Source organism: Geotrypetes seraphini, chromosome 2 (assembly GCF_902459505.1).
Source record: "Geotrypetes seraphini chromosome 2, aGeoSer1.1, whole genome shotgun sequence".
In the NCBI taxonomy this organism is placed as follows: domain Eukaryota; kingdom Metazoa; phylum Chordata; class Amphibia; order Gymnophiona; family Dermophiidae; genus Geotrypetes; species Geotrypetes seraphini.
The window spans coordinates 518,199,568-518,216,807 of record NC_047085.1 but is presented as its reverse complement, the minus strand read 5'-3'; the positions used below and the strand labels follow the sequence as shown (position 1 = coordinate 518,216,807).

Below are 17,240 nucleotides of genomic sequence, written 5' to 3'. Positions count from 1 at the left end.
TACCTTTTAAATATTTAAACGTCTGTATCATATCTCCCCTGTCCCTCCTCTCCTTCAGAGTATACATATTTAGGTCTTCCAATCTCTTATACTTCCTTTCGTTCAAACCCCTTACCATTTTCATCACTTTCCTCTGGACCACTTCAAGTATTTTCATATCCTTCACCAGATATGGCCTCCAGAACTGAACACAATACTCCAAGTGCAGCCTCACCAATGATCTATACAGGGGCATCAGAGCCTCCCTTCTTCTGCTGGTTACTCCTTTCTATACAGCCTAGCATCCTTCTGGCAACAACCACTCCCTTATCACATTGTTTAGATGTCTTTGTTTAGATCCTCAGACACAATAACTCCAAGGTCCCTGCCTCCATCAGTGCTTATCAGCCTCTCCCTTCCCAACACATACAGTTCTCTCGGATTTCCACCCCCCCCCAAATGTATTATTCTGCACTTGTTTGCACTGAATTTTAGTTGCCAGATGCGAGACCATTCTTCTAACTTTTGCAGATCCTTTTTCATGTCCAGTGTGTCCACTCTGTTACAAATCTTGGTATCATCCACAAAAAGGCTAACCTTACATGTCTGGGTTTTCCCGTATGTCTGGTAACCCTACCTGGGAGTGTGTGGCGCAGTGCTTGGAGCTATAACCTCAGCACCCTGTGGTTGTGGGTTCAAATCCCACACTAATCCTTTTGACCTTAGGCAAGTCACTTAATCCCCCAATGCCCCAGGTACATTAGAGCAGTGTTCAACCTTTTTACACCCGTGGATTGGCAGAAATAAAAGAATTATTTTGTGGATCAGCAAACTACAAAGACTGAAATTTTTAAAAAGCCATTTCCGTCCCATCTCCGTGAGCTCGGTCCCCGCAAACCATCTGATCCCATCAGCACAAGCCTGTTATGATTTTATATTGAACGTATTTTATTAAAGTATAAAAAGAAACAATATTCTGTACAATTGTCATTTTATAAATACAAATATACAGAGCAAGGACCAACAAAACCCCTGTCTCCCCTACCCTTCACATATATCCCCTCTAGTATCAAGAAAATTGAACAAGCCAAGTTATTACAGAATACTACACAGAAATGCTAACAGAATACTGCATATCACAGGGATAGTGTTAGGGGAGTGCTCCCTGGTCAGAGAGAGCCCTAAGCCAGCTGGAAGCTAAAGAAGCACTGCCTGGGCTTTGCAGTCCCCAGTTATGTCTCTAAAAGGATATATATTTCAAATCTGATATATTCTAATGACAAAATATAAATAAAATTATTTTTTTCTACCTTTTGTTGTCTCTGGTTTCTGCTTTCATCTTCTATTCACTCTTTTCCTTCCAGCGTCTGCCCTGTCTCTTCAATCCAGCATCTGCCCGTTCCATCCACTGTCTGCCCTCTTCCCCCTTCCATATGTATCTGACTTCTTTCTATGCCCCTCTCCCCTTTCCATCAAGCCTGTGCTTCCTCTCTCCTTTTTACATGATTCATTCCAGCTTCACTGCTTTCTTAATTTTTATCTCTCCTACACCAGATCTAGCATTTTTATCCCTCTCTCATTTCTCTACTGACCTCTTTTCCAGCATCAATCTCTCTCTACTTTCTCATTCCTCTGTCTCTCCCCTTTCCCTCATCTGATCTCTCCATTCCACCCTGACCCCCTTCCCCTCTTGTAATCTCCCTGCCAGCTGTTTCCTTCTCCCTTCCCTCCTCCCCCTATCCAACAATAACTCTCATCCCTTTCCATACTCCCCTCCCAGCAGCATCTCTCCTTCTACCTCCCTCCAGGTCCAGTAGCAGCTCTCCCTTTATCCAGCAGCTTCCCAACCTCCAACAGTGGCTTCCTCCCCTTCCAGCAGCTCTCAGTACTTGCGTGCAGCAGCGATTTACTTAAGCAGCCTTGGGTCTGTTGCCACCTCTGAGGAAAGAGGAAGTTGCTGAAGTGAATCACTGCCCTGGTAAGTACGAAAGCTGCTGGGAGGGGAGACAGCCACTGTCGAAGGCTCCCCATCTTGCTCCCGCGCACCTTGCACATTCGTGCCCCCCCCCCTGTAACTTTATGTAACCAAAATCCTCACTGTTATTTTTTCTTCTTCGCTGTATCCAAAATCTCCATTGTTATTTTTCTTCGCTGACTGTCCAGCTCTTCTTGTTGTAAACCGCCTCGAACTACTATGGCTTTGGCGGTATATAAAAATAAAATTATTATTATTATTATGACATCAGAGAGAAGGCTTCTGATGCAGGTGCGGATTGCGCGAGTAGCTGCCACCCTCGGCTTTGAACGGAATGATCAACTGAGCAAGGGAGCTGGCCAGACATGCTGCTGCTCCACAAGGAAGGGGAGGGGAAAGAGAAATGCTTCTGCTGCATAGGAAAGGGAGAAGGGAAATGCTGCTGCTGTTGCACCCAATTGGGGAAAAAGAGGGAAGGAAGAAGGAAGACAAGGGAGAGGAGAGGAACAAGAGATGCCAAGTCCATGGGAGGGAAAGGAAAGGAGATACTAGACCAGCGATGGCGAACCTATGGCACGCGTGCCAACTGTGGCACGCGAAGGCCTTGCAGCTGGCATGCGCAGGGCCGCCATCAGGGCAGTACTACCAGGGGGTGCACAGGAGAGAGAGCTGAACGGGGACGATGGGGGACCCGCGGGGTTAAATATAACTCGAGCCGCGAGGCTCGTCTTCTACTCCGACTGCCTTGCCGCTCACACAGCCGATCGGAAATCTTCCCCGACGTCAGCGCTGACGTCGGAGGAGGCTGAAAAAAGGGAAGAAATATTGGATGCACAGTCGGAAGAATAAAGTGCAATCAGAGACTGATGAAATTACCAAAAGTAGGAAAATGATTTTATTTTCAATTTAGTGATCAAAATGTGTCCGTTTTGAGAATTTATATATGCTGTCTATATTTTGCACTATGGACCCGTCTTGTCACAACCTCAGAGAGAACTGACCAAGCAAATCCCACAACTGCTCCTTGGGAGGAGCCAGGGCTGGGGATGGACAGAGAGTTCCTTCTGCTGAGGGAGGCAGAGCTTCCCGCCCTCCCTCCTTAAACTCCTCCAAGAACATTCTGACCAATGAGTGCCAAGAAGAAGCTAAAAACCCTCCTTCTCCCTCGCTAGTGGGCGGAACTTCTTAACTCCTCTTCCACCCCAGCAACTGTCTGACCAATCAGCACTGAAAGGGGGCGGAACCCACCAGAAAAGGCTGCCTCCCTCTGTAGACCGAGTGCTCAGAGTGAAGCGCCGCCAGGCCTAAAGTTCTCCAGAGCAGAGCTTCCTTGGCTCTTTCCCACAGGAACATTCTGACCAATGAGGGCCAGAAGAAGCTAAAACCCCTCCTCCCCCAACCACTCTCTCAGTGCTAGTAGGCGGAACTCTTCGAGCCCAGTAATTGTCTAACCAATCAGCACAGAAAGGGGCGGGACCAAGAAGAAAAGACTGCCTCCCTCTGTAGACCGAGTGTTCAGAGTGAAGCGCTGCCAGGCCTAAAGTTCTCCAGAGCAGAGCTTCCTTGGCTCTTTCCCACATTAACATTCTGACCAATGAAGGCCAGAAGAAGCTAAAACCCCTCCTCCCCCAACCACTCTCTCAGTGCTAGTAGGCGGAACTCTTCGAGCCCAGTAATTGTCTAACCAGGCTGCCTCCCTCTGTAGACTGAGTGCTCAGAGTGAAGTTCCGCCTCCCTTTTGTGATGTCAACCGCCTGTGCTCAACAGGAATTTTTTCTACTTCCTGTAATTCGCGAATTGAGCAGAAACTTCCGGTTTCAAGTCTCAGCTTCTGCCCTTTTGTTCTTTCTCGCAAAAGTGTAAGAGACAAACCCTGGGCCACCTTCATTTCTGATCCTGGGAAATGGCTGCAGGAGCTTCTGCCCAGGTGGGTCTTGTGGAAAGGAGAGAGATTTGGGCTGGGCCAAACCCAGAAACCCTTCCCTCTGCCCTGAGAGGTCTCCCAAAACATCTCCCTCTGCCTCACTGAGCCCCAGCACTGGCAGCTCTTCTGAAACACAACTAGTCTGGCACTGTGGGTTATGTGAAGGTCAATTCTGTACATCTGCCCTTGAGAGATACTCTGGGATTGGCTGTTAGGTGGCTGTGAACTATTTAAACCCAGAAACATCTGCCTCACTGAACCCCAGCACTGGCAGCTCTTCTGAAACACAACTAGTCTGGCACTGTGGGTTATGTGAAGGTCAATTCTGAACATCTGCCCTTGAGAGATACTCTGGGATTGGCTGTTAGGTGGCTGTGAACTATTTAAACCCAGAAACATCTGCCTCACTGAACCCCAGCACTGGCAGCTCTTCTAAAACAGAACTAGTCTGGGACTGTGGGTTATGTATATATAGTAAATTTTCCTCTTCCCCATTGAGCATCAGCCCTTCCTGGAAGAGTTGCAGAAAACGCTGAATGTGTTTCTGGTTTGTGTTTCAGATGCAGGTGACATTTGAGGAGATCGCTGTCTCTTTCTCCCAGGAGGAGTGGGAGTATTTAGATGAAGAGCAGAAGAAGCTCTACAGGGAGGTGATGAAGGAGAATTATGAGATCCTGATTTCTCTGGGTAAGGAATAAACTTAACATATTTATTAGCAGTAGTGGGGGGGGGGGGGATTAAAGAGTAGGCACAAGCTTCAGGCCTGCAGAGGTCGGGGGGGGGGGGGGACCAAGCCAACATACTCCAAATGAAAAAAGACAGCTGTATGAAGCCTGAAGGAAATGTTCCTAGTAACCAGCAGTCAATGGATAAATCTGGCAACAGTAAGAACAATTCTACCACAAGTAAACTACAGCAAGCAACACACAGGGACAAACCTACCCAAAGAGGCAGCGTCCACTGACGGCAATAGTGGGTGCCACAAGAGGCCTGTAACATACTCGAGAACAGGAAAAAAAGACATTTTAATTTAATCATGAAGTTATGAGTGTTGGACAGACTGGATGGGCCATGCAGGTCTTTATCTGCCGTCATTTACTATGTTAACTACATTAAAATGGAAAAGAACTTCGTACTGTACTAGTTAAAGATAATCTCTAAAATGCAGATTCTTTGCTGGAAAGTTTTCTCTGGAGAGAGATGTGGGGAAATGATTTTAGCTTCCTGCCCCTTCTCTGAGCTCACATCAGTCTGAACATGCTGTCTGTGTTTATTTCACCTTATTCCAGCTGTTTTAGGTATGAATAAGAAGATTTGCATGCTGTATAAGGTTTAAAGAAGTTTACATATATTGAAGAGAAGGTGATAATATTACAATATTTAGAGTGGGGATTAGACTTTAAAGACAGATAAAGAGGTTTTATGTTACTTTTAAGAAAAAATTAACACATTTTTCTTACCCCAACAACAGATTCTCCCACCTTCACCCCTAAGATTATATCCTACATTGAACGAGGGGAAGAGCCGTACATCAGGGATGAGCCAGGATCAGAGGAAAGAGAAACTGAGAAAAGTAGCTGCTCGGGTGAGTGCAGTAATAAGAGGGACTGGGGTAAACACCTTCTGTAGGGTAACTGCTGGGGGGTTCTACCCCTTTATAGATGAAGATCAGTCACTTGGTCTGTAACAAAAGTTTAACCTATGGGCCACACAAAAGTTTAATCTATGGGCTCTGGAGAGGTGGAGGAAAGGAAAGATCCAGGTTCCTGTTTATCTGTAACATCACATGTCAGAAACTGTGTTAGTTAGTTAGTCATTTATTCATTTTTTTAAGCCTGTCCTTCCAAAGGAGCCCAGAATAGGTTACCAGAGTACATTCACAGTATAAGCAGGACAAACTTGGTGGACATAGAGGTATAAATTTTAGCTTTTACAGTATAGTCATAACATTCAGATTTGGAAATATAGACTTACTGGACATAGTGTGTTTTTAAATTTCAGCATTTTCCGAAAAGACATAGCCTATGGTGGTTTAAGTTACATCTTTTTCCGTATTGGTATAGTCTAACATAAAGGACACAGTCACCGAGGCGCAAAATCTATATATACAGCATATCAACAAGGGATCCAAGAGGAAAAAGAACAAGGAACCGGTGTGGCTCACTGTAGATGTGAAGGAAGCGATCAGAGACAAGAAGACTTCGTTTAAGGAATGGAAAAGGTAAAAAATGGATGAAAATTGGAAAAAGCACAAACAGCATCAAAATAGGTGCCATAAGGCGGTAAGAGGGGCCAAAAGAGACTACGAAGAAAAAATAGCCAAGGAGGCGAAAAACTTCAAGCCATTCTTTCGATATATCAAGGGGAAACAACTCGTGAAGGAAGCGTTGGAGCCGCTGGATGACCATGGAATAAAGGGAGTGCTAAAGGAATACAAAGACATCGCCGACAAACTGAACACATTTTTTTGCGTCTGTATTTACCAAAGAGGATATACACAACATACTGGAAGCCGACAGGCTATACGCTGGAAACGAAGATGGGAAACTGGGTTGATGGTCAGTCTAGAAGAGGTATGTAGGCAGATTGATAGGCTTAAAAACGATAAATCCTCGGGACCAGATGGCATATTTCCGAGGGTAATCAATGAACTGAAAGGGGCTATAGTTGAACTGCTTCAACTACTAGCCAATCTGTCGATCAAATCGGGAAGGATTCTGGAAGACTGGAAAATGGCGAATGTTACACCGATCTTCAAGAAAGGTTTGAGGGGAGATCCTAGAAACTACAGACCGGTGAGTCTGACCTCGGTACCCAGAAAGATGGTAGAGGCACTGATAAAAGACCGTATCATTGATCATCTTGATGGACACGATCTGATGAAGACCAGCCAGCAGGCTTCAGCAAAGGAAGATCTTGCCTGACGAACTTGCTGCACTTTTTCGAGAGAGTAAACAGGCAGATAGACAAGGGTGACCCGGTCAACATTGTATATTTGGATTTTCAGAAGGCAATCGAAAAGATTCCGCATGAACGACTACTTCAGAAAATTGCGAGCCATGGAATCGAGGGTAAAATACGTGGATTAAAAACTGGCTGGCGGGTAAGAAACAGAGAGTGGGGGTGAATGGATAATACTCAGACTGGAAAAACATCATAAGTAGAGTGCTGCAGGGTTCGGTGCTTGGACCTGTGCTCGTCAACATATTTATAAACGACCTGGAAATTAGTACGACGAGTGAGGTGATTAAATTTGCAGATGATACGAAGTTATTCAGAGTAGTGAAGGCGCAGGGGGATTGTGAAGACCTGCAATGTGACATAAACACGCTTGAGAAAAATGTTGTGACATGGCAAATGAGGTTTAACGTGGATAAGTGTAAGGTGATGCATGTCGGTAACAAAAATCTTATACACGCCTATAGGATGGCTGGTGCGGTACTTGGAGAGACCTCCCAAGAAAGAGACTTGGGAGTACTGGTCGACAAGTCAATGAAGCCGTCCGCACAATGTGCGATGGTGGCGAAAAAGGCAAACAGAATGCTAGGAATGATTAAGAGGGGGATCGCGAAAAGATCGGAGAAGGTTATCATGCCGCTGTACTGGGCCATGGTATGCCCTCACCTGGAATTCTGCGTCCAGCACTGGTCGCCGTACATGAAGAAGGTCATGGTACTACTCGAAAGAGTCCAGAGAAGAGCGACTAAAATGGTTAAGAGGCTGGAGGAGTTGCCTTTCAGTGAGAAATTAGAGAAACTGGGCCTCTTCTCCCTTGAAAAGAGGAGACTGAGAGGGGACATGATTGAAACATTCAAGATAATGAAGGGAATAGACTTAGTAGATAAAAACAAGGTAGAGAAAACGCGAGGGCATTCTCTAAAGTTAAAAGGGGATAGATTCCGTACAAACGTAAGGAAGTTCTTCACCCAGAGAGTAGTAGAAAGCTGGAATGCTCTTCGTGAGGCTGTTATAGGGGAAAACACCCTCCAGGAATTCAAGACAAAGTTAGACAGGTTGTTCACCCTCTCCAAGGTGGGGAGAACGAGAGGGCACTCTCTAAAGTTGAAAGGGGATAGATTCCGTACGAACATAAGAAAGTTCTTCTTCACCCAGAGTGGTGGAAAACTAGAACGCTCTTCCGGAGTCTGTCATAGGGGAAAACACCCTCCCGGGATTCAAGACAAAGTTAGACAAGTTCCTGCTGAACAAGGACATACCCTAATAGGGATGTCTCAGTCAGGGTACCTTGAATGTTTTGATCATGTCCCCTCTCAATCTCCTCTGTTCGAGGGAGAAGAGGCCTAGTTTCTCTAATCTTTCGCTGTACGGCAGCTCCTCCAAACCCTTAACCATCTTAGTCGCTCTTCTCTGGACCCTTTTGAGTAGTACCCTTCTTCATGTACAGCAACCAGTGCTGAACGCAGTACTCCAGGTGAGGACGCACCATGGCCTGGTACAGCGGCATGATAACCTTCTCTGATCTGTTCGTGATCCCCTTCTTAATCATTCCTAGCATTCTGTTCGCCCTTTTCACCGCCACCGCACATTGTATGGACGGTTTCATCGACTTGTTGATCAGAATTTCCAAGTCCCTTTCCTGGGAGGTTTCTCCAAATACTACCCCGGATATCCTGTATTCGTGCATGAGATTTTTGTTACCGACATGCATCACTTTACACTTGTCCTCATTGAACCTCATCTGCCATGTCGATGCCCATTCCTCGAGCCTGATTATGTCACGTTGCAGATCTTCGCAATCCCCCTGCATCTTCACTACTCTGAATAACTTTGTATTGTCTGCAAATTTAATCACCTCACTCGTCGTACCTATGTCCAGATCATTTATAAAGATGTTAAAGAGCACGGGTCCAAGCATCGAGCCCTGTGGCACCCCACTAGTGACGCTTTTCTAGTCCAAGTATTGTCCATTAATCCCCACTCTCTGTTTCCTATTCTCCAGCCAGTTTTTAATCCACATGAGTATTTCACCCTCGAAATCTATGGCTTGCAATTTTCCGAAGTAGTCGTTCATGCGGAACCTTGTTGAACGCCTTCTGAAAGTCCAGATATACAATGTCGACCGGGTCGCCTTTGTCTACCTGCCTGTTCACTCCCTCGAAGAAGTGCAGCAAGTTTGTCAAACAAGATCTGCCTTTGCTGAAACCGTGCTGGCTGGTCCTCATCAGACCGTGTCCGTCAAGGTGATCGATGATGCAGTCCTTTATCAGCTCCTATTCCATCTTTCCCGGTACCGAGGTCAGACTCCTCCTCAGTTTCTGATACCCACAACTTCAATTCCAGATATACAAAATTGTCTCCAACTCCTTGACTCCAACTCTGACTCCACAGCCCTGCTATGCACTTCCTTGACTTAGGAGATAGAGTGCAGGCTGTTAGGTATTAATAGCAGTCCTTTGGGGAGCTGAGGGTGCTGGCTGCAACTTTGCTTCCTCTCCTTCCCATGTGATCCGTCACATTCTGTGTGTGGGGGTGGGGGTTATAGGGTTATAAATGGCGGTTTGTTGGGTCTGAGCAGAAAAGGAGAAAGATGAGTCAAAGATCACCCCAAGGTTGCGAGCTGACGAGACAGGGAGGATAGTGTTATCCACAGAAATACAGAACTATGAGAGGGAGGAGGTGAGTTTAGGTGGAAAGGTATGAGTTCAGTTTTAGCCATATTCCGTTTGAGATGGCGGTGAGACATCCAAGCAGCAATGTCAGACAGTCAGGCTGAAATTCAGGACAACTCCTATAGAGATATCTGGTGTGAAGAGAGAGATCTGGGAGCTGTCAGCATAGAGGTGATATTGAAAACCATGAGAGGAGATCAGTGTACCAAGAGAGCGGATATATATGGAAAAGAGGATAGGGTCCAGGACACAGCCTTGAGGTACGCCAATAGACAGCGGGATGGCGGCGGAGCAGGATCCTCCATTACATATCCTGAAGATACGACGAGAGAGATAGGAAGAAAACCAGGAGAGAGCAGAAAACTTATCCTCAAGCCAGGAAAAGATCCTCAGCTATGTGGTTCCTATCAACCCATTTCTTTCCTGGGACTGATTATAAAATCTATACTAAGATCTTGTCGTCTAGATTGCAAAATGTTATTTCAGTGGTTGTACACCTAGATCAAGCAGGCTTTATTTTAGGGAGGCGAGCCGGAGATAACATTCATAGAGTCTTATATCATATTGAAGTAGCGCGGGAGTCGGGGGTGTCTTCAGTTCTATTCTCCCTTGATGTAGAGAAAGCCTTTGATAGGGTGCACTGGGCCTTTATGATGGCAGTTCGTAGGCATATTGAGATCTCGGATTCCTTTCTACAAAGAGTTCAGGTTTTATATAGATCACCTCGGGCCTCTTTGAAGATCAGTGGTTCTTACACTGAACCTTTTGAATTGTTTAGGGGGTCCGGCAGGGGTGTGCCTTGTCCCCTCTATTATTCGCTTTAACAATGAAGCCCTTGGCACACTTAATTAGAACATCAGAGGGAATGATGGGAATTTTAGTGGGATCTACAGAACATCGGGTCTTATTATTTACAGATGATGTTTTGTTGATGTTAAGCAATCCATCGGTGTCCCTTGGAAATCTTATGGATATTCTCAGGAGATATGGTGTGGTGTCTGGTTTCTAGATTAATATCCATAAATTAAAACTATTGAACATTAATCTATCTCTTGAGGAAGTGAGTCGAGTGAAATCCAATTTCCCTTTTTTCTTGGACTCCTCAATTTTATAAGATATCTAGGGGTTAATCTTCTGTGATCCTTGAGTGAGGCTTATAAATACAATTTTCCTAATAAATTGAAGGAAATCTCCTCGGATCTGGACTGGTGGGAGGGTCTAAGTACATCTTGGTTGGGACTTATCCATGCGGTGAAGATAGTAATTTTGCCAAAACTTTTTTACCTTTTCATGGCTCTCCCGATTACCATCCCCCAACGTTCTTTCTTTTTTTTTTTGGTAAATCTTTATTAATTCTCAGAACTTATACAAAGTGCAAACAAATATACAATCAGATAAAACATAACAGCACTTATATTCGAACAGATACTAAACAAAGTACTATACTTCCTCCCCCCTCCTTCCCTCTCTGGATGTGCGTAGAAATCATCTAGGAATTAAAGGTTAATCAGTTAATCAATTTTTTGTTTAACAAATGCCTCTAATGGACCCCATATTTCTTTTAAACTTTTTATTATTTCCCAATTGTTCTGCATGCATTCTTTCATATCTGTAATACAAACAGAGTGTTTCCCACCAAAAAGAAAAATTTAGTCTATCCCAGTTCTTCCAGTTTCTAGTTATCAATTGCATGGCCACTCCGGTCATAATCATAAGAAGTCTGCTTTTATTAGTATGTATTGGGCTCTTAGATTTCAACAATGTCCCAAATAGGACCCATCATAGGACAGTGGTATAGAGACACCGAGTACTATATTAATTTTCCCCCAAATTACTTTCCAAAAGTTGAGTATCAATGGACAATAAAATAGCAACTGATCCAATGTCCCTATTTCATGATGATGTTTTTAATTTAGATTAAACAGGAAAGTATTTTGATATATTTAGAAAAGGAAACCCCCTAGGGTTAATTGGGCAACTCTTTATCAGGTAAAAACGAGAAGGGGTATGGGGGTCCCGCAATTCACACTCTTTATCACCAAGCTGCACAATTACAGATTATTGGAGAATGGGTCGGGAATGCATATAAACTGTGGCTCCTTTTGGAGCAGTCTATGATACCTTCCATTTCATTATGGGCTTTTATCATGGCTCCCGATGGATAGATTACATCAATTACTTTTTGAGCTGTCTACTCTCATGTAGGTACCCTTGCAAACCTGGCTTAAATTACGCCATAGGCTGTTTCCAGAGTGTAAATATTTTCTTTTGTCTCCTGTTTCCTTCCTGATTTTCCACCTAATCAATATTATACTACTTTTATTCGTTGGGTTGTCTTCTTTGCGCACCTTGAATCAGATCTGGGTGGCCGATAGATTTCTCCCTTTCTCTGAATTAGTTGAGGAATATGGGAATTCTGATCTTTTTCATTACAATCAACTAATAGTTTTTTTCCGAACAAAGGGGAAAACAGACTTGGGGAAAACACACCTAGAAAGGGCACTACGAATGGGACCGGGAAGGGGGTCTATTGGTCGCCTTTACAGAGCACTGTTGGCATAGAAATCCTTCTGGTGCTTATATTTCTCGCTGGGAAAGGGTCTTAACTGACTCTTACTCCATTACAATGGAAAGATATGTTCAATCAATTGTTTAGGGTATCGATAGCCGCATCACTTGTGGAAAATGGTTATAAAATTTTTTTACCACTGGTACCTGACCCCGGCCAGGCTCTCTAGAATGTTCCCGGATGCTTCTGCTCAATGTTGGAGATGTTGTGGTGAACGGGGTACTTTCTTTCATATCTGGTGGTCCTGTCCGGAGGTCATTTCCTTTTGGTCTTTGATTTTAGCAGTTATTGAATGATATGCTTCGTGTTACTTATCCACAGCGGGCAAAATATTGTCTTCTTTATGCTTGACCTCCGAGTGTTCCCCGGAAGGTTCACAGATTTGCTATTTCATTTTTTGTAGGGGCAGGACAGGGGGGGGAAGTAACAGGAAGGGAGAAGGCCTACTGCTGGACAGGGGGAGCAGGGAAGAGATGCTGCTGAACAGGGGGAGGTAACAGGAAGGGAGAAACCTATTCTCGACAAGGGGAGCAGGGACGAGGTGCTGCTGAACAAGGGGGGGAGGTAACAGGAAGGGAGAAATCCTACTGCTGGACAGGTGGAGCAGAGAATAGGTGCTGCAGGACAGAGGGGAGGTAACAGGAAGGGAGAAGACCTACTGCTGGACAGGGGGAGCTGGGAAGAGGTGCTGCTGGACAGGGGGGAGGTAACAAGAAGGGAGAAGGCCTACTGCTGGACAGGGGGAGCAGGGAAGAGGTGCTGCTGGACAGAGGGGGAGGTAACAGGAAGGGAGAAGGCCTACTGCTGGACAGGGGGAGCTGGGAAGAGATGCTGCTGGACAGGGGGGAGGTAACAGGAAGGGAGAAGGCCTACTGCTGGACAGGGGGAGCAGGGAAGAGGTGCTGCTGGACAGAGGGGGAGGTAACAGGAAGGGAGAAGGCCTACTGCTGGACAGGGGGAGCAGGGAAGAGGTGCTGCTGGACAGGGGGAAGGTAACAGTAAGGCAGAAGGCCTACTTCTGGACAGGGGGGGAGGTAACAGGAAGGGTGAAGGCCTACTGCTGGGAAGAGGTGCTGCTGGACACGGGGGAGGTAAAAGGAAGGGATAAGGGCTGCTGCTGGACAGGGGGAGCAGGCAAGGGATGGTGGTGGACAGCCGAGGAAAGAGAGAGACAGAAAGAAGGAAAGAAAGACAGACAGACAGAAAGCGGCCAAGGAGAGAGAGAGAAAGAAAGACAGACACACATCTATTCTAGCACCCGTTAATGTAACGGGCTTAAAGACTAGTTTTAAAATAAATAAATAATTAATTAAAAATCCTTCGGTATTGTTAGGTGACTTTAACATGCCTGATGTGGATTGGAATACACTTACCTCTGCTTCCGGCAGCAGTAGGAGGCTATTAAACTCTTTGAAGGGAGCTGGTCTCAAGCAACTGGTGTTGGACCCTACGAGGGATCAGGCAATACTGGACCTATTACTTACCAATGGGGAAAGTGTAACAGAGGTCTCGGTGGGGGACACATTGGCCTCCAGCGATCACAACATGGTATGGTTCGATCTTAGGAAAGGTTTCACTAAATCCACCACAATAACCAAGGTCCTCAAATTCAAAGACACAAACTTCCTAGACATGGGTTCCTTTGTTCACCAGGCGCTACAAAGGCAAACAGAAACCGATAGCGTAGAAGAAATGTGGTCGACTTTGAAAGCCACCATACAGGAAGCGACAAACCGCTATGTTAAATCAGTAAGCAAACGGCGAAGGAACAACAAGCCGCAGTGGTTTACTGCGGAGATCTCAGACCTCATCAAGGAGAAGAAAAAAGCATTCATCTCTTACAAACAATTGGGGAAACAGGACTCTAGAGCAGACTACTTGACCAAATCAAAAGCCGTCAAAACAGCAGTTAGGGAGGCTAAATTCCACATGGAGGAGTCTCTGGCAAAGAACATCCGGAAGGGAGATAAATCCTTCTTCAGGTATATCAGTGACAGAAGTAGGAACTCAGGCGGGATCGTACGTCTTAGGACAGTGTTTTTCAACCTTTTTTGGGCAAAGGCACACTTGTTTCATGAAAAAAATCACAAGGCACACCACCATTAGAAAATGTTAAAAAATTTAACTCTCTGCCTATATTGACTATATATAAAGTAATTCTCTTGAATAGGAATCAAATAAACACAAAGAAAGTATTTTATAATTACTTTATTACGAAATAAAAATTATAAAATACTTTATTCAGTGCGAAACCTGGGCCTGTTTGGCTGAACACAAAGCTGATATTCTGGCTGGAATCGAAGAAAGACACACACGTAGCTCTTCGTCAACAGCTCTCAGTCTCTCTCTGTATTTGGTTTTTATAGCATACAAAAATAGACAAATATACCCTCCATCCTTTTTATTAAACCACAATAGCAGTTTTTAGCGCAGGGAGCTGCGCTGAATGCCCAGCGCTGCTCTTGACGCTCATAGGCTCCCTGCGCTAAAAACCACTATTGCGGTTTAGTAAAAGGTGACCATATTGTAAAATATAGACAGCAGATATAAATTCAGAACTGTGCATAGTAAGTGAAGGGAAGTTTTCATCTCTGGGAATTTACCCAGTTAACTATTAAGTTATTTGGGCAAATTCCTTTGAAAACTGTGGTAATACTGCCTCCACTTTGCTAAATTTAAAATAAAATCATTTTTCCTACCTTGTCTGGTGATTTCTGGTTGCATTTTCTTCTTCTGACTGTGCATCCAATCTTTCTTCCCTTCTATCAGCCTGTATGCTTTCTCTCCTCCACACCTCATTCCCTCCCCCAACTTTTTCTTCCTCTCTCCCTGACCTTTCTTTCTTTTTTTCTGTTTCTCTTCTTTCCTTCTGTTTCCCTGCCTGCCCCCTTTCTTTCTTTCTCCCTGCCGTTCCCCAAGCCACTGCCGCTGCCATCGGGGAACAGGACCCACCAATGGATAACAGGCCCCAAAGCCGACGCCGACGCATGCTCTCCCTGACGTCAATTCTGCAATCGGAGAGGAAGTTCCGCCCAGCCAGGCAGCGATTGGCTGGCCCGAACTTCCTCTCCGACTGCAGAATTGACGTCGGGGAGAAGAAGACTTATCGGCTCGATAGATTAGATCGCCAAGACAAAATGAGTCCTGGGTGATCGACTCACTTTGCCTTGGCGAGCTACTGGCGCCCCTGCCTCGGGCCCCCTGTCAGCTCCGGGCCCGGCGGCCCTGCGGCACACCAGACAACATCTCGCGGCACACTAGTGTGCCGCGGAACAGCGGTTGAAAAACACTGTCTTAGGAAACCAGACGGAGACTATGTGGAAAAGGATTTGGAAAAAGCCCAACTATTAAATGAATACTTCTGCTCAGTCTTCACCCGAGAAGCACCGGGGCTAGGCCCTCAGCTACAGACAAGGGCCGACTCAATTGACCCATTTGGTAACTTCGAGTTTACGCCCAGCAGTGTCTACGATGAGCTGTCAAAGCTCAAGGTTAACAAAGCAATGGGGCCTGACAACCTACACCCCAGGGTGCTTAGGGAGTTGAGCGATGTCTTGGCAGAGCCACTGTCAGCGCTCTTCAACCTCTCCCTTAGTACAGGCAACGTCCCGTTAGACTGGAGGACGGCCAACGTCATTCCACTCCACAAAAAAAGGCTCTAAGACGGAGACAGCTAACTACAGACCAGTGAGTCTAACATCGATAGTGAGTAAACTAATGGAAACTCTAATTAAACACCAGCTGGATAAGATCCTGGATGAGGAGAATCTACGGGATCCCCGTCAACATGGATTTACTAAGGGAACATCATGCCAATCCAACCTTATCAGCTTCTTCGACTGGGTGACGGGGAAGCTGGATATTGGGGAGTCCCTGGACATAGTGTACCTAGACTTTAGCAAAGCATTCGATAGTGTACCTCACCGCAGGTTGCAGGGCAAGATGAGTTCTATAGGATTAGGAGACACATTGACGAAATGGGTTGGGAACTGGCTTGGAGGTAGGCTTCAAAGGGTAGTGGTGAATGGCACCCCCTCCGAAATGATGGAGGTGATCAGTGGAGTGCCACAGTGTCTTGGGCCCGATCCTATTCAACATCTTTATAAGGGACTTGACAGAAGGGCTTCGAGGGAAAATAACTTTATTCGCCGATGACGCCAAACTAAGTAATGTTGTGGGCAAATGCACTACGAACGAAGATTCGACACCCGATACATGATACACGACCTACTCCTACTGGAGCGCTGGTCTAGGACCTGGCAACTCAGCTTCAATGCCAAAAAATGCCAAAATCCACCTGGATCTATACCCTTAATATGCACCTGGGCAGCCAAAATCCATGCAGGATCTATACCCTTAATGGCGAGATCCTAGCAAGAACGGTAGCAGAACGAGACTTGGGGGTGATCGTCGGTGAGGACATGAAGGCTGCCAATCAAGTGGAGCAGGCTTCATCCAAGGCTAGACAAATCATGGGTTGCATACGCAGGGGTTTCGTCAGCCGTAAACCGGAAGTCATCATGCCATTGTACAGGTCCATGGTGAGACCCCACCTGGAGTACTGTGTGCAGTTCTGGAGGCCGCATTATCGTAAGGATGTACTGAGGCTGGAGTCGGTTCAGAGAATGGCCACCCGGATGGTCTCGGGACTTAAGGATCTCCCGTACGAGGAACGGCTGGACAAATTGTGTCTGTACTCGCTCGAGGAGCGCAGGGAGAGGGGGGACATGATCGAGACGTTCAAGTATCTCACGGGCCGCATCGAGACTGAGGAAGATATCTTCTTTTTCAGGGGTCCCACAACAACAAGAGGGCATCCGTGGAAAATCAGAGGTGGAAAACTACGAGGTGACACCAGAAAATTCTTTTTCACTGAAAGGGTGGTTGATCGTTGGAATAGTCTTCCACTGCAGGTGATTGAGGCTAGTAGCGTGCCTGATTCTAAAGCCAAATGGGATCGACACATGGAATCTATTCACAGGGCAAAGGGAGGGGAGGGACAGTAGGGTGGGCAGACTTGATGGGCCGTGGCCCTTATCTGCCGTCTATTTCTATGTTTCTATGTTTCTATGATGGAGTCCTCAGACCTTAATAACCCTATTTCAAGTCTTTTTTTGTGCTGGTTGGGAGGCTGAAGAGCGCCCTTTCGCCACCTGCCATGTG

The 17,240-nt window shown here is 45.8% G+C and overlaps 1 protein-coding gene across 4 annotated transcripts in view; it reads left to right on the top strand.

Moving 5' to 3' along the window:
- Window positions 1-3,502: 3,502 nt before the first annotated feature.
- LOC117354655 (gastrula zinc finger protein XlCGF26.1-like) overlaps window positions 3,503-17,240 on the top strand; it is a 45,085-nt gene continuing 31,347 nt past the window's right edge. For 3 of the 4 annotated variants that reach the window (XM_033932499.1, XM_033932500.1, XM_033932498.1), the window contains exons 1-3: window positions 3,503-3,881; window positions 4,439-4,565; window positions 5,350-5,463. In XM_033932499.1, coding sequence (XP_033788390.1) covers window positions 3,858-3,881; window positions 4,439-4,565; window positions 5,350-5,463 — 265 coding nt within the window. In that variant the 5' untranslated portion in view covers window positions 3,503-3,857. Of the gene's footprint in view, window positions 3,882-4,438; window positions 4,566-5,346; window positions 5,464-17,240 lie in introns of those variants that run through there. The other variant, XM_033932501.1, reaches the window with a different exon arrangement.